This window comes from Pteropus alecto, unplaced genomic scaffold, assembly GCF_000325575.1.
Source record: "Pteropus alecto unplaced genomic scaffold, ASM32557v1 scaffold22, whole genome shotgun sequence".
NCBI lineage: Eukaryota > Metazoa > Chordata > Mammalia > Chiroptera > Pteropodidae > Pteropus > Pteropus alecto.
Genome location: NW_006434839.1, coordinates 1331348 through 1352122, shown reverse-complemented (window position 1 = coordinate 1352122; position 20775 = coordinate 1331348). Strand labels below are relative to the sequence as shown.

Genomic DNA, 20775 nt, shown 5'->3' with positions numbered 1-20775 from the left:
AGACCTGTTAGGCGCTTAACAAACTTAACAGCCTCTCTCCTCTTACGAGATCTGTTCTTCTTGTCCTTCCTCCCACACTCCCTCCAGATAAACAAACAAACAAATAAACCCAAACAGAGAAGCACCACTCTGTGCCTCTTCTTTTGTTCTGGATCCTCGTCAATATTGTCACCATTTTCTCATCATCCAAGCCAGAAGCCTGACTTACCCCTCTCCCTTCTCACTCGACATTCAGTCCCCAATTCCTATCAGTTCTACTGCCGAAGAGAACTTAGCTTCTACTAAGTCATAGCAAGTACTTGTTTCCACTTAACGTGTGCTGTACTTCTCCCTTGCTTTTCCCACCTGGATGCACCTGCTCGGGTTCACATCTATAACCTAAGTGTAGGGATCATATGGAACACATAGGCTTGTGCATTATTTTTCATTTAGTTTTCTGTTATAAACTTTTCCTTGGTCATTGACATTCTTCAAAAGAGTAATTTAATAGCCAAATAATATTCTGTTATATTTTATTGAATGTTAACATCTCTCCTGGGGTTTGAAGTGACCTGAAATCCAAAAGGGACAGAGGAAAGGAAAGGGCATGGGCAGACCGAGGTCCCTGCCAAGACCCGCCTGTAGATCCTGGTGTTCAGATTCTGGCTGTGTGACCTTGATCAACTGAAATTCCCTTGCCTCGATTTCTGTGTCTACAAAATGACAGAAATAGCAGCCACCTTACAGAGCCATTGGGAGGCTGAATGGCCATCTTCTTCGTAAATTGCTCAGGACAATACCTGCACGTTGTAAATGCACAATAAATGTTCATCCCTATTTATCTTCCCCTTCTCCAGGCATTTCAAATTCTTTGCCATCAACCGCTTTTCAGGTGCCTGCAGCATTTTTTTCTGGCAAGTACAGCACCCTCTAAGGTGCCGATGTGTTTTAAAGCTCCCAACTTTTGTTGCTTTGTGGGGACACTCTGGGGGCCCATTCTTGCCAAGCCACCCTGATTTCTAGCCTCTGCACCCAGAGTAGCTGTCAGTGATACATGATATAGAGGAGGGACATGGGAGCTTCTCTGGGGCAGTACAGAGGATTCTACTCGGCCAGCTCATCACGCACAGTAAGAAGACCCCTGGGACCAAGAACTGGCTGCCCAGTTGGGTCCACCCAGGTGTATCTAGTTGGCTGAGCCCCAGTTTCTTTTCGTCTTTCCCTCCTGCAGCTTCTGCTGTTGGCTTAGCAGAGCGGCTGCAGGGAGAAGGAGTCATCCTTGTGGGTTTTTTGTTTTTGGTTTTTGGTTTTTGTTTTTTGTTTTTTGGTTTGGGACTCTGCCTCGCAGTTCTGGGTTCTTCCCCCTTCTCCTTTCTTGTCTCCAGGCACTTGCTTTAGCTGCTGACCTACCTCTCATCAGGCGAGTACAGATTTTGCAGTTTGCCTTCCATTGTTTTGACAGTGGGTGTGATTTGTATATGGCAGCATCATATAACCTCCCTGTTTATGGCAGCTCTTTAATCCGGAGGTAGGGTCGGGGAGGAGGAAACTTCCAGCCCATTATTTGACCCAAAAATCATTTTTAAAATTTCTACAGCAACTACCCTCCCCCATGATCTCTTCCTGATTTGGGGGGCAGTGCAGAAATATCTATGGGGTTCATAATCTGTGGGGTAGCATATGTGCTCATTAAACTTTATGGCAAGAAGCCTCCACGTTGCATGGTTCTGTGCGATCTGGACTTTGGACTTATGTTGATACTCTGTTTGCATATGATAAACAAATACGTTGAATTTTTAAACATTAGTTCACAATGGCTTTTAAAAACAAAATCATATTAGAGGAGAGAAATCGTCTTCAAATCACAGTGACATTTGAACGATTTGAATTGGGTTGAATTGGATAGGTACAGCCTCACCCTATAGTATTTTGTGGGGCACACAGTTTCAGTCATTGTTACAGCGTGGGGCGATGATCTCATTTAGCAAACATTTATTGAGCACCTGCTCATGTCAGTCACATGAGAACAAAATAAATCAGACATGACCACAGCCCTGAACAAGCTCTCATTTATTGGAGGGAGAGAGACATAAATACTTGTAATACGACATGTTGACAGGAGTTACAGGAGCCCTGAGCACTGGACGCGTGTCTGCTAACATGCCCTGGAAGCCTCCTAGACATTCACTTGTCAGGAAAATCTTTACGGGTGACGAGAAGCTTGCCAGGTGGAGCGTGTGGGCAGCCATGTTGGCAGAGAGCACAGTGCCATCGGGGGAAGAGGAAAGCACCAGGTCATTCAGGGAAGTGCAGAGTGTTGTCACTGCAGCCTGGGGGGCTTGGAGAAGGATGGAGGAAAGAACCTTTGAGGAAGCGAAGCCCCAAAGTCAGGCATTTTCTCATGGAAATGGAAGAATGATTTTGTATTCACGTAAAAATAATTTCTTAAACATAACAGCGTTATCATCCTGAACCAACTTACACTCTAGAAGAAAGTTATAGGCAAAACTTCCTGTTAGCTCCTTCTCTGTTGTGGTTTTCATTGGCGAGATCACTGAAACCCTCCCAACAGAGCGGTAGCCTTGCCCACGCCTCTTCCTTCTAGATCAGTGTAGCGCTCACTGCGAGAGCCCAGGGTTCAGATGGCCTCTATGGCCAGCAGCACCTCTGCTATTAGCCGCTGTAGCCTCCAGCTGATTTGGTCCTGGGAGGATGAGGCATCAACACTCTAGGGCGAAAGCATCTCAATTTTAATAAATAGAAAAATAGACTCTTCACCTTGGCCTCTGCAGCTATCTGAGAGGCACAGGAGAAGCCCGCTCCCCCTGGGCACCAAATCCTAAATTAGGGCCTATCTCCAACATGTTACTCAGTTTCTGCGTGCTCACGTACAGCAAATGCAAAAGATGTGGCATGTGTAGAAAAAGAGAACCACTTTAAGTGACTTCCATTTCTCCTTACGCTTGCATAGATCAAGCTTCATGTCAGGTACTACTCTAAGCATTTAATCCTTTTAATAACCCTTTGAAGTGAGTCCTGTCTTCCACTTACAAATATAGAAGGTGGACTTACTTGCTTGAGTTCCCGCAGCCAGTAAATGGCAGAGCCAGGATTTGAACCCAGGCAGCCTGGTTCCGAGAATCTGTGCTTCCATCGCCATGTGTTGAATCTCTTGATGGTTACCCAGGATCCAGCTCCCCACTTCCTTCAGAGACGGTTGCCATGCAGTAATTTGTTCCTGGAATATTCCCTCTCCTTTGATCAACCTGTCCTGAGCTGATCCGATAGCCAGCGTGTTCATTGCAGACTCTCTCTCTCTACTTCTTACTCTCCAGGCTGACCCTTTGAGGCAAAAACTCTTGAATTATGGCCCCATCATCTTGCTCTGCGTTCTAATTCCTGTGACCTTGAACCCCAAGGGACTGAGTTATGAATGAATGTCTGGCTCCCAGGGCAGCTGACACCCTTCCACTGGCAATGTGCTTATATCTTACAGAAGGGAGAGGCTTCTGACCAACCAGGCTCACCTAGAGTGCCCTGTGTGGCCAGCAGGGGAGGACCATGACCTTGCTGGTCACTCCACACTCTTGATGTTGGGGCCATTAAGAGAGTTTCTTCTCTCCCTCTGTCCAAGTCTTCACCATCACAGCAAGGTCTAACATATACTTACCCTCACCGTTCTCGTTTCTTTTTTTTTTTTTTTAAATCAAATTATCATTTTTTTTTCTGCGAGATCTTGAAAGAGCAAATAGAAAGATATTCAGAGCGCATATATATTTTTCTTCTCTAAGTGGTGTTTATTTAAATGCATATGCCTTGGTTTCCCGTGTAGAGTTGCAAGCAATACCTTTCAATTTAAATGTTAATAGCAGTGTAAACTTCAAAATCAAAATTTTTCCATGAGGGAGAACTGCTTTTTTTGGTTCTATTTAATGGTTTTCCTCGCCTTTCCTCCTCCACCCCGCCCCCCTCGTCATCAACCCCTTCTGCCCACTCCTCTCCACTGTGCTGAACTAAATGCTATTGCTAAAAAGTTTAGAATGAACCTTTTTCATTTCGAAAATTTGAATGTTAAACGTTAGGTCATGGAATACAGATCATGGGCTCAAACCCAACATGACGCGTAAGAATATTTTTCTTTATCTCAGCTTTAGCCTCAGAGGCCACCTCTCTGTTCCAGGTTTTTTCCAAGGGGATTATTCTTAGGCTTACCATGCATAATATTTTTCCAAAGCTTCAGAGAGATGTGTTAATGTTCCTTTTCCTTCCCTTCCCTTCCCTTCTCTTCCTTTCCTTTTTTTTTTTTTTTTTTTTTCCTAAAGAGGCAGAAAGAAATGGGAAAAGAAATACAAGTGATATAAGTACCTGGATACAAAGTACTCCTGCGGGCACAGCGAGCAGTCACAAAGACTAGAAAAGGCAGTTTCTCGTTGAACACTCAGGCTGCCTCCATAACTTGGTTATTGTAAATGATGCTGAGGTGGTGTGTATATACAATGTAATATTACTCAGCCACGTAAAAGGATGAAATCTTGCCATCTGCAGCAACATGGAAGGACCCAGAGGGTATCGTGCTGAGTGAAGTCAGACAGAGAAAGACAAAGGCCATGTGATTTCACTTATATGTGGGATCTAAAGAACAGAATAGATAGATGAATGAACAAAATAGAAACAAACTCATAGATACAGAGAACATTTTGATGGTTGCCAGAGGGGAGGGGTTTGGGGATGACTGAAAAAGGGGTCAGGGATTAAGAAGCACAAATTGATAGTTACAAAATAGTCACGGGGATGTTAAAGTACAGCATAGGGAATATAGTCGATGATATTGTCATAACTATGTGCAGTGTCAGAGATGCTAGATTTATCAGGTGATCACTTCATAAGTTATATGAATGTCTAATCACTGTGCCGTACACTGAAACTAATATAATATTGTATGTCAACTGTAATTGAAAAATAAAAAATTATTTTGAAAAAAGAAAAGGCAGTTCCTTCTAAAGGGGTCACATTGACCATCGGGTAACCCCCATGGGCAGGAGTAGGGCCATCTCATGTGGGTCATTCCACAGGCAGAGTGACCCTTGGGGATTTACTCAAGTGTAAACAAAAAGCAACAGAGATTTAAAGACAATGAAAATAATATATAATGCCTTTCAGTTCAGATACAGAACAGATACCTTGCTGAAGGCCTCATGGACTAAATTTTATGTCTGAATGTAAATCTGGCTTTATCTTTCTTTTCTTTATTTTCTCTTTCCTTCATTTCCTCATCAATTATTTTTATCCTGTTGTACTGTGTGTGGTCTATAAGCCTCCTTACATCTTTTTTTTGGAACAGGATAGGACTGTTAATACATAAATGATATGAATTTCAGTGATTTCGATTCTGTTGTTTTAAGGTGGTATTTTTGTTTGCCATATAGTTCCATTCGATAGTATCCTGTTCTTATTTCACGGAGGCAAACTGTGTTGCTTCTCTTATCTCTCTGGGAATATTAATAATACTTTTAATCATAATTTAAAATTTTTCTTTCTTCTCCCTGCTCAGTGTTTTCTCAGGTTCTTTTTCTTCCAGGTTATAGGCTTTTCTCAGATATCTGGTGGGTGGTTGTCTGGTTGGGGTGCTCGAGAGCTGCCTGGAGGCCTGAGTGAGTGGGTGGGCCTCCTTGGAGAGTGGTCAGAGGAGCTGCTTGCAGGGCACCCCCCGGTGTCGGCATGTCCAAGTGTGTCCCCTTGTGCTGGTCATCACTAGAAAGACTTCTCCCAGCCTCCAGGCCGGAGGGCAGAGGCCAGGCAGCCAGCTTCTGGGAGCCAGGCAGAGGAGGGCGGGGGCCTGGAAGATAAGCTCGCAACATTCTATACGCGCATAGCCATGTAACCTCCCTGCAGGTGATGGCCCTCGGCTGTGCTGACCAGCCAGCCCTCACCTGAGCTTGTCGACCCCTGTCCTAAGTGCTCCCACTCCAGCCCTGGGGCCAGGATGTGGGGGTGCCCGGGAGTGGCTGGGGAGATCTGGAAATCTAGTTCCGTCTCAAACAGCTTCCACCAAATCTTCTTTTTATATCCCTCCCCGCTAACTACCTGGCCCGTAGGGACCTGCTGGGCCAGTTCGTGAGGCTTTGGGGATTGGGCAGACTGGCCTTAGGTTTGGCTCTCTCTGTCGGCCAGTCACACTGCCCATCGGCTTTGCAGTTTCCCATCTTTTGCTGTCATCCGCGTTCCTGCCACCCCCCATCCTTGTAAATTTCTCTTTTTTAAAAAAAAATCTCTTCACTGTAGTTCTGGCTTTGGCTTTATTTGAGAGGAAGGAATGCATTTATTCAACCTGTCAGGATAACCCAGTAGGTATTTAATTACATTATTAATTTTATTTTCCCACTCAGTAATCCAACTCATTCTTCTTTTAGTTCACCGGTTTAGACTGTTTATCGATTAATTATTTAACTTCTTTGGCTTTTTCTTATCCGTAAAATAGGAGTATTTCTTGTCTCAGCTGCCTTCCAAGTTGTCACTGCAGCTGCTCTGAGTTACCACACAGGCCTGAGGACAAATAACCAGCTGTACAATTTCTGTGGCTCTGGCAAAGTCCGGCTCACAGGGTGACGGTGAATATCCTCCTGGGGCGGTGACAATACTCAAGCCCAAGCTCTGGTTTTCACCCTTCTTTCCACATCATCAGTTGACGTAGCCCTTTGAGAGTCAGCAAAGTGCACGTGATCTGTGTTAGAGGCCACAGCCAGTCCCCAGCCTGTGACACAGATAACCGTTGTCGGTCTTGGAACTTTTAGGAGGGGAATTATCCTCTCCATTTCTCTTTCTGCCTTTTCCTGTTTTCCTCTAAGTAGAACACCTCGCTTTCCTCCTCTGGTGACCACCTTCCCTCTCTCTCTGACTTGCATTTCCCTTTTCCTGCCCAGCCCACTTTCCTTTCCCTGGCCCAAGAGGACCCACCCTACGTGACACATTATTCACTTATTCCCCCAAGCGGTACCTTGGCTCCCATGGGTCTGCAGAGCCTGGGGGACCAGTCAGGCCTTCCAACGAGCAAGGCCAAGTGCAGCAGAGAGGGGTTCTATGGCTTCAGCAGGGTTGTCTGTCTCTAGAACTGCTGAAGGGGCCAAGGTTTCCCCAAGAAACCCCCCATTCTCTGAAAAGGGAACCCGAGGTGTCCCAGAGGCATAGACGAGAACTGCCGTGGCCTACTTCAGGGCCTACGAACCTCCCCTCCACCCTCACACTTCTCCCTTCCCCTGAGAGAAGGCAATGCCCATGGGGTCCTCCAGGCTTCTCTGGCAGTGTCCCCCAGGTAGAGACCGGGGCAGTGGCGTCACTCTTGTTCGGATGCCTGTGGGAGGGACTGAGGCTATCTGATAGGCTCAAATGTAGATAGGTGGACACCCCTCCCCCCACCCCACGGATGACATAGGTGGACAGGGAGCTAGCTGCTGGTGGGTGGGTGCTGGGGCAGGGTGGGAGGGGTCCATGACAAGTGGATGGAGTGTCACCCAGGAGGAATAAGAAGGCTGGATGCCAGAGAAGCAGTGTGAGGCACGTGGGGTGGGGGATGCACCGGAGGGCCGTGGAGTAGCCAGGAGGGAAGCTGACCAAGACAGGACAGCAGCAGCTCTGCCCTCTGCCTTCTGCTAAAAATACTTCCCTTCCAGACAGACCTCCTACCCCCTGGGGTCATGCTGGACTTTGTTTGGCAGGGTCAGTGAGGCCTGGAGCAGGGAAGGGCCTGACCCAGAAAGCTGAGCTGACCTGGGGTCCAGGGGACCGGGGGTGTTGCTTGGGGGCTCAGTCTGAGAGCAGGAAGTGTGGCTCCCCACCCGGCAACACCACATGCAGGGAAAGCTGGGGCCTGGTTGCTGGCGTGGCGATGAAGGAACTGGGAGCTACAGGCAGCTTCCTCTCACCCCGGGCCTTCTGGAGGGACCAGCAAACCCTAGAGCGAAGGGGAGGGAGACCTTAGCAGTTGCAGCCAGACTGCCCAGACCCCACCCAGCTGAGAGGTCAGCACCTGGGAGCCATGCAGATCCGGGTTGGATGCCCGAATCTGGCACTCACTTGGTGTATGGCTGGCAGCAAGTTGCTCCATTTTTCAAATAGGAATAAAGACGGTACCTGTCTCAGAAGGTTGAGATAGATGCTTGGGAAGGACAGCCCTGCACCTGGCACAAAAGACGCGTACAAGAAATGATGACCGTTATGATGCCACCTTCTCCCTGTACTCGGGAACCAAGCCGTCCGGGCAGGTTTTGCACACAAGGACACAGTCGTCATCCGGGCTCTCTGCTCTGTGGAGGCAGCGTGGCTGTATCCGCCTCCCTGAGAGGGACAGGCTGGCTTCCTGCCCCTGCAGTGCGCGCCCTTTCCCCTCTGCCTGGGGTCGGGGTGCATCCTGACCCCGAGTTCCAGGCTCTAATGGTAACCGTGTCCCTCCTGCTCCCCCACAGACCTGCGCAGGATGACGGCCGGCTTCATGGGCATGGCGGTGGCCATCATCCTTTTCGGCTGGATCATCGGCGTGCTGGGCTGCTGCTGGGACCGAGGCCTTATGCAGTACGTGGCAGGGCTGCTCTTCCTCATGGGAGGTAAGGCCGCAGGCTTGGGGGCCGTGGGGGCGGAAAGGTCCCAGTTACTAGGTTCTGGGGGAATGGCTAGGTGCCCAGAAGCTGAAGGCCACGATTCGGGCGGGGTTCTGCTCACCGACTCATTCATTCATTCATCAAAGGGTTTTTGAGTTCCTCTTAACCACTCCCCACTGTGCCAGCTGCTGGGGGTGCAAAGGCTGATAAGGCGTGGTCCTTACCTCGGGGGTCTGACTGCCTGGCGTGGGAGAGACGGTGTGGCTGTGGCATTGGGAGACGCATCAGACCTGGAGGGAGCATGAACCCGGATACTTGGGCATTTTATACACATACCAGACTTGAGGATGGGGGGGCCGTCATGTCTGTCTCTCACCCTCTGTCATTACCATGGCCACAGGACCTATCCGGGCCTCATAAGAGATTGTGGGTACAGAGAACTGTGTGGTTCTACAGGAACAGGCCACCATCTGTGGGACGTAAACGTGACTCCGCGGTCTACATGTGCCCTTTTCTCCCAGAAGAGCTAAAACGTGCTTTTTGGTCTCTGGCGTGGGTCTCGATTCAGAGGCGACGCTAGCCATTGAGTGTGCCCACCGCAGCCTGAGGAAAGTGGCCGCCGCATGTGCGGAGCTGGGCGGCGGGGAGCTGGGCCTGGAAAGAGGGAGTGAGAAGTGTTTATGGAGAGAGAGGGAGGTGAGTTCTGCCCACGGACAGTGAGGCGTCAGGCGCCATGCGCACGTGCCCAGCTCAGGCCCCTCTGGTGACAAATTGGCTCTGGGTTTCTGAGCAGAGGCGGGAGCTGAGGAGTGGGTCAGGCTGGGGAGCGGAGGGGGCTGTCCCTCCAGGTGTGCAGAGCTCCCTGAGGCCTGGCGAGCCGAGGGCTGGGCGAGGAAGAGAGTGACAGAATCTGTCGGGGGCCTGACGGTTGGGTCCCACCCCAGTGCTCGCTCGTGACAGAGGCCGGTGGAGGGAGGGCCCAGGTGGCTCTCTCTGGCACTCCCCACACCCCTCCTCTGGTGTCCCACAAAACCTGCCCTGCCGACCTTTTCCATCCCTCAGAGTCCTCTCCGGCGACACGAGGGGTCAGCTCGATCTGCACAGTCTCAGTAGCAGCGGAATCCTTTCCGTCTCCACCTCCCAGTCCAAACTTTGCGTGGACCCCGAAATGTAAAAAGCTAAAAGCGGAGGTGCTCTGTTTTTGCGAGTGTTCTCGCTCGGGCTCGTGGTTTTACAGACAGGCTCCAGCAACCCGGGCTTTCCGAGGCCCTGGAGAGGCCCCCCGGGAATGCAAGCAAAGCTGAGTGAACAGGTCGCTGTGGGCCGAGCAGGAGCCCGGGAGCTTGGGGAGCGGACACGCTGTCATCCCCCCCTTTGAGGTGTCCGCAGCTCCCCACGCACTCTCATCTCCCCCTCTCTCCAGGCCAGGTACGTGGCTCACCTCCGTCCAGGTGCTAAGTCTCCAGGATGTTTCGACTCTGACAGCTCCCTTCTGGGCTGCGGATGTCAGCTTCCGGAGACAGAGGGGGACCGCTAGTGTCCTTTCCAATGGCTGTGGGGTCCAGATGCCCAGAGCAGTGCCATCTGCTGTGCCCAGGAGCTGCTTAGCTAGGAGCTGGGGAGGAGCAGACTCAGGACGGAAGCTGTGCTTCCACAACCCCTGCTGTGCTGAGGGGGGGACACTGAGAGGTGGGGGTGTCAACCCAGAAGTGATGCCTTGGCCTAAAGAACCCTGTGTGTCCAAAAGAGACATTTCAGCACCAGCCCCTCCCAGAACGTGACCAGTTCCTGCCTTCCAGGAGTTAACCTCCTAGGCTTGACCTGTTGAAGAACTTGGAGAGGCAGCTACCTATGACAGCCACCTCATGGACACAGCAAAACAATCATTCACTCAAACTACCGGTATTTACAGCAAAGCAGAACAGAAAGGTCCACAGCCTTAGCTTTCACCCAGAGTGGATGTCAGGCTTCTGTAACTGAGCACAGACAGACAGGTGCCCAAAGGGTTAGATCGAGTGACAAGGGAGATCAGCCGGGGTCTAACAGCAGCATGCGTGTGGTGAGCAGGTGGAGAAGGAGGTGTGAGCAAGAATGAAAAAGGCAAATTTGGGGTCCAGCGTCTAAATAGGTGAAACTACCAGGGCCAAAATAAAAATGGAAAGATGCCATGAACCACCTCGTCTCTGTTCCAACGTGACGGAGGATGGTCCACACCGGGCACTTCTCTGCCCCAGATTCAACTATTTCCTCGGGCTAAAGAGAGGGCACCCCGCAACTTGTGAAATAACTAGCAACCAATCGTTTAATTAACACTCAACCCAGAGTTGGCAATTAATGAAGTCGGGCAGCTGTGTCAAGCCAGGAGGCTGGGGGAGGTGGGTGGGACCCAGTCTTCCCCTTGGCAGGGCCTCCAGGGGAGAATCTCGTCCGAACTGGCGCAGCACCATTCGGGTCCCAGCAACTGCCAGAGACAAGCGTCTTGATGACTCATCCGTGGTATTCAGAAGTGCAGGAACAGGATGACATGGGGCGGGCGGGGCGGTGGGGGGAAGCAGCATGGCGAGGGAGCGTGTGACTGCTACGGTGACTTGTAATTCACTCGCTGGGTGAACCTCAGAGCCGCCTCGTGCACACAGCGCCTTCCCTGCCCGCGCCCCGTGGCCGGCTTTCTTAGATTCCAGCCTCAGAGAGAGCTTCCTTGCCCTCCCGATGTAATGAACCATCCCGCCACTCTCGCTGCTTAATTTAATTTTCTGCAGGACACTCTTACTTTCTGTGATGTTGCTGCTGTTGTGTCTTGGTTTTAGTTAAAATTTTTAGCAGCATACAACAAACATTTACTATCTCGCAGCTTCTGTAGATCAGAATTCCAGGCCCGGCTTAATTCGGTTCTCAGAGAACGGTCGTCAGGATGCCGGATGGGGCCGGGGTCTCACCTGAGGCCCAGGTCCTCTCCCAAGACCATGATGTCGTCAGAATTCCTCTCCTTGCAGCTGCGGGACTCACAGAAGTTTGCTTATTCGAGGCCAACAGGACAGAGCCTCTGACTTCTTCCATCTCTGACCTTCAGATCCCTTTTGTTCTAAGACTTTATGTTTTAGAAAAGTTTTAGGTTTATAGAAAACTTAAGCAGATGGTACAGAGTTCCCATACTACCCTCTGACCCTGCACACAACTTTCCCTATTATTAATATCTTCTGTTAGCAGAGTACACTTGTTACAATTAACGATGGTACGTTGTTATTAACGAATGTCCATAGTTTATTCAGATTCTTAGTGTTTATCTGATGTCCTATTTCTGCTCTAGGACCCCAAATAGGATCCCCCATTACATGAAGCTGTCACGTCTCCTCAGGCTTTTCCTACTGTGACAGTTTCTCAGACTTTGCTTATTTTTGACGACCTCGGTAGTTTTGAGGAGTGCCGGTCATTCACACTGTAGGCTGGTCATCTGTTGGAATGTGTGTGAGGTTTTTCTCATGAGTAGACTGGATTATGGGGTTTTTTTTGTTTTTTGTTTTTTGATTAGTTTGTTCTTTTTATTCCTTAGATTCCACATATAAGTGAAATCATATAGTGTTTATCTTTCCCTGTCTGACTTAAACACCTTCTAGAAGACCCAGGATATACAACCAAGAATAATTTATCCAGGGTTATGGGTTTTGGAGAGGAAGATTACACGGGTCAAGTGCCATTTTCATCGCATTATTTCAAGGGTATCGCCGTGATTTACTACTGTTGATGTTGACCTTGACCACCTGGCTGAAGTAGTGGGTGTTGGTTACTCTTTCTTCCCCATTCCCAGACTGTCCCCTTTGGAAGGAAGTCACTGGGCACAGCGGACATTCAGGCTCTCTCTCCTTTAGGATGGACTATCTACATAAAGTATTCGAAATTCTTCTACACGGGGGATCTGTCTCTTCTTCCCTATTTTTTAATTTATTCAATCATTTATATGTATCAATGTGGACTCATGGATATTTATTTCATGCTTTGGGTTATAATCCAATATTTTGTTTATTTCATTGTTCCAGTTGTCCTGGCTTTGGCCATTGGGAGCTCTTTCAGTGTCCCTCTGACATGCTCCTGTTGACGTGGGTTTTTGTTGGTTGTTTTTGTTTTTTGAGCCCTTATTTTTTGGCACTGAGGTACTCCAGACTCATCACGTGTATATCCTGCCCCAGCCTAAAATCAGCCATTTCTCTGGTTCCTTGTATTGGAGAGGGGGATTGGGAATTAAGATCTGGGCACCAGGTGTCTGTAGTGTTTTTAACGTTCTCTTTTTGTTTATTGACTGTCCCATCCCAACACTTACATGTAAACTCCACGAACTCTAGAGCCTCGTCTGCCTTTTTCTCCAAGTTGTCCCCCGTGTCCGGAATAGTGTCTGCACTCTCAAATATCTGTTGAATGCATCGCAAAAGCGAACTCTGTGCAACAGAGAGAAAGTATTTTGTGTTGTCTCGATGGAACAGTAATCCTTCAAGAAAGAACCTAGCTTACCTTCTTTCCTGATCTTGTCTTCCCATCCATGGGATTTCTTACTCTCTTTTTAAACTTGATTTGACCAGTCCTAGGGTCTCTGTACTTCTGGTATGAAATGTCTCAAATTCCCTTTAGAAGTAGGGTGGAAATTATACATGAATTCCTGAGAGTTTTGTCTTTAATTTGGACTCCTAAAATGTTAAGAATGGAAGGGACCCAGTGACCATCCCGTTTGACCTCTCTGTGCTTCCAGATAAGAGTAGTTATGTCAGTTGTCCTAGTCACTCAGCTAGTGAATGGTGTAACTGGAGCCAGAGCTGGACCAAGGACACCAACTTGGAGACTCACAGCCCATCCTGCTGCCTCTGCCTTCAGCGCCTTGTGCTGAGGACCCCGTGACGCCCTGTGCCACACGTACATCTTCCCCCACTAGCGTGGCTCCAATTCTGTGCTTCTCAGCAGGTGCCAGCGTCCCCAGAATCTCTCTATTCCCTTTCTGTTTCTGGGACAGATGGAGAGGATGATGGCCATAATCGAGGGCATGGATGGTAATGGGAAAAGGAAATCATTAAATGTCCTTTTCCTACCACCTGTGGTCACCGTACCCTTTCTACTGTCCCAGTCGGTCAGGGGAACAAGAGAATGCCCTAGAGCAGCTCAAGCTATCAAGTTTGAGTAATTGCAGTGATTTGTAAACTGCCGATGTCAAATGTCCCCCCATCCCCAACCACCAGGCTCACCAGAGAGCAGATCATCAGTGCAGTGAACTCCAGACATCGCTCTTCTGATAAACAATGACCTTGAAAAAGGCCTGGCAATTCTGGGAACTTGCAAGCCTAAAATGAAAAATCCAAGGCACATGGGTCTTGCCCGGAGGACTATTTCTTTATGGCAGTAAAGTCCTTTTAGGGTCCCCTGTGAAGCAGAACGACACCCAGGTTCCTGTCAGCCTCTCCCACTGACATTTCTCACTCTAGCACGACTTAGAGACATGGCTAGGATGATGTTTCCTTAAGGCCGGGAGGCACCATGCCTCAAACTTCATAACTCATGGGCGAGAGAGGGGAGAACCATGTAAATCAGATATTCTGGGGAGGGAGAATAAATTCAGTAAGCCGATGACTTACCATGAGGCAAAGCTTATAAGAAACCCTCAGCCAGCGATGGTTGTTACTGGTGTGTGCGTACCCTACGCGAAGTCCATTCCAGTAGGCAGAGAAGTGTCCATAATCTATTGCGACCAATCGGGAACAGCCCGGGCTTCAAACCTGTCTGCTCGCCCTGCCGAGCTGCTTCTGTAGGTTCACGTGCCATTTCGTTAGAACCTCACAACTCTTCTTCTGACTTATGACTTACCACCTTTCTTTCAAGATCCTCGGCAGAGCTTCATTCACTCCTTACGCCGTGGAACGGGTCTTGCCCACCGGAAGGTGCACATTTGATTATTTGTTAGCATTTGATGATTACACCCAAAGCAGAGACGTCTCAGGGAGGAGACACATTGCAGGAGGGTTGAGAAAGCACATCCACACCTGCCTAGTGTAGAATGAGTGGCCAGGGCTGATTCCTCCAGCAGCCCGGGCTGCAGGAGCATGGAGGGTTCATTTCACCTTAGAGTCGGAAGGGGTCCCAGAGGAACTACACCCTTGCCAGCCAGTGGGACTGGCTTCCATAATAGGTTTGCATTTTGAAAGTGTAGCAAGCAGCCTTGGCCCTGCACACTCAAGTCTGGTCAAAAAAGGCCATGTCAGAATGTCCTGTAACCTGCCTGCTCAGAAGGTCAAGAAAGCCACAGGTTCCCCGAGCAGAGGTTGCTTCGTCATTGAATTCTCAGAGGGAACTGCTAAGACAGAGCGGACTCCGGAAGGAGCTGGAAAGGACGGTGGTCGACGAAGGCATCCAGGAGAGCTCTCTGGGAAGAGCCACCCTCTGACCCTTGGAGCCCCCTGCCCACACTCGCCCGTGAGCCACCTTCCAGTCCCTAACTGGGGGTCAGAGTCCTTGCTCAGGAAGTAGAACCACCCAAGGACAAGGGGAAATCAAGGCTTTAATTACAATGGAGAACTAGTCCAGGACCGAAGGAGCCTCGGAGGAGCCGTGTGACATTGGGAAATTACTCACCCGCCTTTCAACGTCCTCTGTCACGGAGGGCGAATGATAGCGTCTCCATGAAGCGCGGTTGTGAGAGTTACAGAGAGATCTCGTGTGAAGGGCTTAGGACAGTGCCTGGCATTGTTCTCAATCTTTAGATATAATTATTTTAGCTACTGAGGCACTTCTTTTATAAATGACCACCCTTAGTGACACTCTGCTTTGAGCAGCCCTGTACCAGCCCGGCCATCATCACGCAAAGACACACAGGCCATGGGATGATAAAGACGAAATTGCTTGAACAGGTAACACGTTTCTGGCTAATCACCCTACTCATTCATTCATTCAGTCATTCGTTCATATTATGGTATAATCATTCTTGTCATATTTTAGTATATTATTGTATTATTATTATGCTGTTATATTATATCGTATCCTATTATATTGATTTACATTATGTGCCAGACGCTGTTTAAGCACAGGCTATCGTGGGGAGGAGGAGAAAGCCCTTGTGACGCTTATGTTCTAGTTGGAGAGACAGACAAAAGCCAAGTTCCTTCCATTTATGATACGATGTCAGGTGATGAGAACTATGGAGAAAAATAAAACTGGGAGGGAGCTGGAGCGTGACAGGGGCATCGTCATAAATGGGGGAAGCAGTGGTTGGGCCCGGAGGCCACTCAGGGGTGGGAACATAAGAGCAGAGGCCTGAGCGAAGGGAGGCAGTGAGCCATAGGAAGACTGGGGCCTGCCATGGCGATGAGCTGGTTGAGTATGAAGAAGTTGAGCAAGAGGATGATCGTGACATCGTCGGTAGAGGGTGAGACAGAGGTCACAGCCGGAGGCCATGGTCCGCTCCGGCTGATTGACGGGTCGTCATTCCTTATTCTGCCCGGCTCTCTGTCTGCTGCACAGATTGTCCTGGGGCTCTCCCCCGGCGACCACGTGATATTGCGTGACTTTTATCAGTGGTCTGGCTCCCTTCTGGGGTAGCTATAGCTGAAGCTTTGACAAGCTGCCACACCCACGTCCAGGGAATGGGGTGTGGTCTCTATGTCCCGGGTAGCCAGGTCAGGGTGGGGGGCTGTCACGCGCCCCCGAAGGGGCTGCGCTGCCATAGGCCCAGAGCATTCCTCCCCTCCAACCAGAACCAGGGACATAATTTGGGGGGCCCAGTGCAGAATGAAAACCCAGGACCCCCGATCCAAACATTATTAAGAATTTCAAAACAGCGACAGCGGGCATTAAAGCGCGCACGCGGCTACCCAGCTCAGCCTCCAGCATCGTGCCCGCCCAGAGTCCTGACCCTCGGACATTTCAGCCTCTGCTGCAGCCGCCCCCGATCGTGAGAAATCTGGTCTTTCTCCTATTCCGTGTGCAGCTCCCCATCCCCCTAACTCAGGCCAGGTCTGCTCTGCTTAAAATCACCCCTCGTGTTCGACAACTGAATAATCGCACAAAACGCGCGTTCCCCTTCCCTTAGGTCAAAAGCCGACTCCCCGAATGTTGCCAGTACAACCTGCTATTAGGACTTAGCTGAGTTTACCGCTGACTGCGACAGGGAAACGCACCTCCTTGTAAAACTGGCCGGGTCTGGGGACGCGGGGAGGTAAGGTGAGAAGTCGGGGTTCAGGCTTTTGTTTCAGTGCAGGCGTTGAATTAAGATCGTGTGAGAATCCGATGGCGTCAGGGTTGGTGGGAACAGCGGAAGTGACAAATCCGAAGAGCACGCCCTGCCCGTCGATGCTTTCAGCAGAAGAGCGGGTGGATCTTTTGGGAAGTTCCTCTAAGGAATGATCAAACCACATCTGTGAACAGGACAGACTGGAAGTATAAAAAAAAAGCAGAGCTAGGTCGCTCTGGGCAGTAAGGCCCGGTTTGGGTTCTGCGTCTCGGCCGTAGAGTGGACGATTCTGGGTGTCGGTCAGGATGAGTGATTTCTCCACAGCCCGGTGCCTTCCTGGCCGTGCCTGTACCAGCACAGACGTGCTCAGACATGTCTAAATTATCAAGTGACCACATTCCAGATTCAGGCTGGGACCCTCCTGACATAGAAACTGACCTTGCGACACTGTATCGGGGTCCCTTGCTTGCAGAGGCTGGACTGTCAGCAAGAGCGGGCAGGCGGGAGCAGGGCGAGAAGGCAGGGTGCCCAGAGGACCGGCTCCATTACTGGGGTGGTGGCTGAGAAAGAGCAGGTTTTTCAGCAGCCTCTTTAGTGGAAACAGAAAGGCCCAGAATGTGGCGGCGACTCCACAGGGCTTGATTACCATGGAAACTTAGGTAGTTTCTAAAGCAACTTCAGAAGCCTCCCTCCCCGTGGCTCTTCTAGGATGTTCTCACAGAGGCATGCAAGCTTCAGAGACAGGGGACTTGTCGGGCAAGCTTCTGGCCCTTGGAACAAGTCAGAAATCAAAGAAAAATGCTGGGTCCTGAAGTAAATGGGGAGACCACCCACTGGGCTTAGAAGCTGCTTCCAGGACACAATTTAGAGGGAGGAGCAGGTGTGAGGGAGGAGGAATTTCATTTCTTTTGTCCTGCGGACAAGGAGGGGTTTGAGGAGAGGTGAGAAGTGGCATCAGAAATAGCCAGGCCCAGGGGAGAGGGAGGGGGGCTCTGCCCTCAAGAAGCTCCCTGTCACCCCCATTACCTGGATGTCTGAGACACGCCACGCGTGTGTGGATCGAAGCCAGAGTACCAGACACCAGGGAAAATGGCCCAGACCAGACACAGGGTCCCCTCAGAGAGGCCGAGAGGCCATCGCCAGCAGGCGAGTGGGAGCGTGCAGACAGATATCAGGGCTCCAGCTCTCTGTGGGTACCAGAGTGCTGGCTTGGAGAAGTGGTCCAGATCTGAGAGGGAGCAGGGCCAGGCAGTCCCCACGATGTGCAGTCAGGCACACCTTTGGGCCCAGGGCGGGGCCCCTGCACCTAGCAGTGACGATGCCACCTATGGGTGGGTGTGGAGCAAGCCTGGCGAGCCTGAGCTGTCTGTCCACACTGCACAGGGGGCTGGGGCTGGCTTTGAAGACCTAGGAGATGCTGGTGGGAGAATGATTCTGGGGAGGTCGTAAAGCTGGGTTTATGGAGATGACTCCAGTGGACAGACCTTTTCATCCTCACAGAACTTAGGCGCTCGGGACAGGTAGGTGGTGACTACTCTTTTAACTCCAGGTATAAAATAATTGAGAAATGAGGGCCTGTGTCAAGCTGCTGTACCCCTGACATTCTGGAACTCTGATTGCAAACACATTTGACTGTTACCAGATCACGTTTCATATCATGTGTCTTGATTTGGGGTTCGGAAAATACGCCCATCCTATCCGTAGAAGCCATCAAAAGATCAAGGATGTATAAGAAGCGGCTGTGAGATGGGCGAGCCGTCCCCACCTTAGTGAACCGTCACAGGCCGCCCAGAGCTTACTGCTCGTTAACTAAGCAACCGGTCCTCGAGTGTCTGCTGAGGAGGCAGTGGGTAGTGTGGAGCTGCTTCCTGCCTTGGAATTGCTTGCGTCTTAGGCACCTAGACAGTGGGCTGTTTTCCTCTTGATGACTGACATCTCAAAATGCAACATGTTAAAAACAAAAGAATTCTGTGTCTTCTCAGCAGTAAAGAGAATGAGGACATCTTCAACCTACCACGCTTAGGGAAGGAAGGTGCTGGTCACTCAAAAAGGGCGGACAGGGGGTCAGATATGGTCGCAGCGCTTTTCAGTTCCCAGGCTGCAAAGGGAGAGTGAGGTCCCCTTTGACCTGCAAAGCCCCTTAGGAGGCAGGTGGAGGAGGCAGACAGGGCGAGGGAGCGCTCAGCGAGCATCTCGCCATATCCACGGTAGGTGCTCTCGGGACGTTACTTCCTTTCGTCCTCCTAGCAGCCCCTAAGGTCGTCGTCGCCACCCTGATTTTGTAGACGATGAGCGAGGCCCAGAGCGCGGTGAAGCGAGCTTCGAGTCACGCGGTTAAGTAAATGGCGGAGCCCTAATCCGAGGTCTTCAGACTAATCCCCGCTCTTTCCTCTCTGCTCCTGAGACCTGTAGGAGGAAGGAGAAGGATCCTGGGACGAAAACGGAGGCCCGAGGACTTAACCAGCAAGTCCCTAAACAGCTTCCATGTGTAAGCTAGGGGGGCCCTCCTAAGCCCCCGCCAGCAAGGAGCAGGTAGATGTCCGGGGGGACAGGAGAAAGAGGGGTGCAGAGGGCACGAAGGGAGTCACATCTACCACGAGACTGTTAAAAACAGCTTTAGGTCCCAGTGCGATGCAGGTCAACTCGGTAGTCAGGTCAGAATCAAAGTCCGACAGCCTCAGGCACATGTATCCCTGATGTAGCTCAGTTTTACCATCTGAAAAATAGTACCTGCCTTGCGGGCTTGTGAGAATTAAATAAGACGCGTAACGCGCTTAGAACTCTGCGTGGCACAGAGTGAGCACTTTCTTCATTTTCATTCACGCGTGCTTAGTTTACTGCTGTCTCTCCCTGCTTTGCAGCTCCTAGCCCTTGCTTAGAGAGTGTAGGTCCGAGGGCACATAGTTCCTGGACCAAGGATTCCATCTCTGAAGCCCGGGTTTTTCATTATCATGCAGCACTGTCTCCCAGGTAACAAATTAGCTCCTTGACATAGTTACAATCCTCCAGCTGTTCACGACCTGATAGGGTGAGAGTTGACCCCCACACAGACATCTTGTCCTGGTAGACGAAGGGCGTCGCTCTTGAGGTCGCAGAAAAGATGAGGGCGATTCTGTTCAAGGAATATTTCCTAGAGAAATAGGAAGCGAGCCTCTTTGGCTGAGGGCCTTGTCTCTTCATATGCCCTGAGACGAAAGCTCGGGGCTCGTCTAGCGAAAACAAGAACCCTTGCTTGCTAGTTCTGCAGCTCAGCCTCCAACCCACTTCATCTCTTGGAGCCTGATTCCCGTCCTCACCGAGTCACGGGAGCCGTTATCTTGAGAGCTGCTTACTCCTGGCTGCTCCACGTGCCCTAGAACCTCCTCCTCCTGACCTCACTAGAATTTTCCTATCTCCGTCTTTCCCGAAACTCTCACCTCTCGTCTTCTGCGACAGCACTCGTGGTTTCTCCTTTTCTACGTGTCTTTTCTGTTTTCTTTGCTCTTTGCTCGACCTGTAAATGTGGGCTCCGACTCTCTTTTCTTTTTCCCCATAAACATGTCCCCTTGTCAACAATGCCACCTTCATGGTGATAATTACCTCCGCACAGCTGAGTGCGGAACCTGTGTATGGAGCAGTCTTTTCTGAGCTCCAGGCTCGTGGTTTGAATTGTTCACTAGACGTCTCCGTCCTCCTGGAACCTCACACGTGCCTTGGACGAGACTTGTCCTCTCTCGACATCCGTTCCGCGTGTGCTTTATGTTTATGGCACAGTGCTGAACACCCGGCTCGCCGTAGGTACCTGATGGATGTCTGCTCCCGTCCATTCCCTTTCCCCAGGGAAATGAGCTTTCTTCCTTGACTTCCTCAGCGCATCTGTCAGTCACCTCTGAGTCCTTTTCCACCTGCACCTTTCCATCGATTGTCACCACCTGCCAGTATCTCCTTTGCAACCTTCTCGTGGGCCATTCATTTGCTTCCTTTCCCTGAGGGCCCTTATTACTGTCACACTAGCTAGACCGTCGT

General features: G+C 50.3%; 1 protein-coding gene across 1 annotated transcript in view; it reads left to right on the top strand.

The window, feature by feature from the left end:
* LOC102877890 (transmembrane protein 178B) overlaps nt 1-20775 on the top strand; it is a 104571-nt gene that overhangs the window by 68909 nt on the left and 14887 nt on the right. The window contains exon 2 of the mRNA XM_025045844.1: nt 8439-8576. Within this exon, the coding sequence (XP_024901612.1) occupies nt 8439-8576 (138 nt within the window). The remainder of the gene's footprint in view (nt 1-8438; nt 8577-20775) is intronic.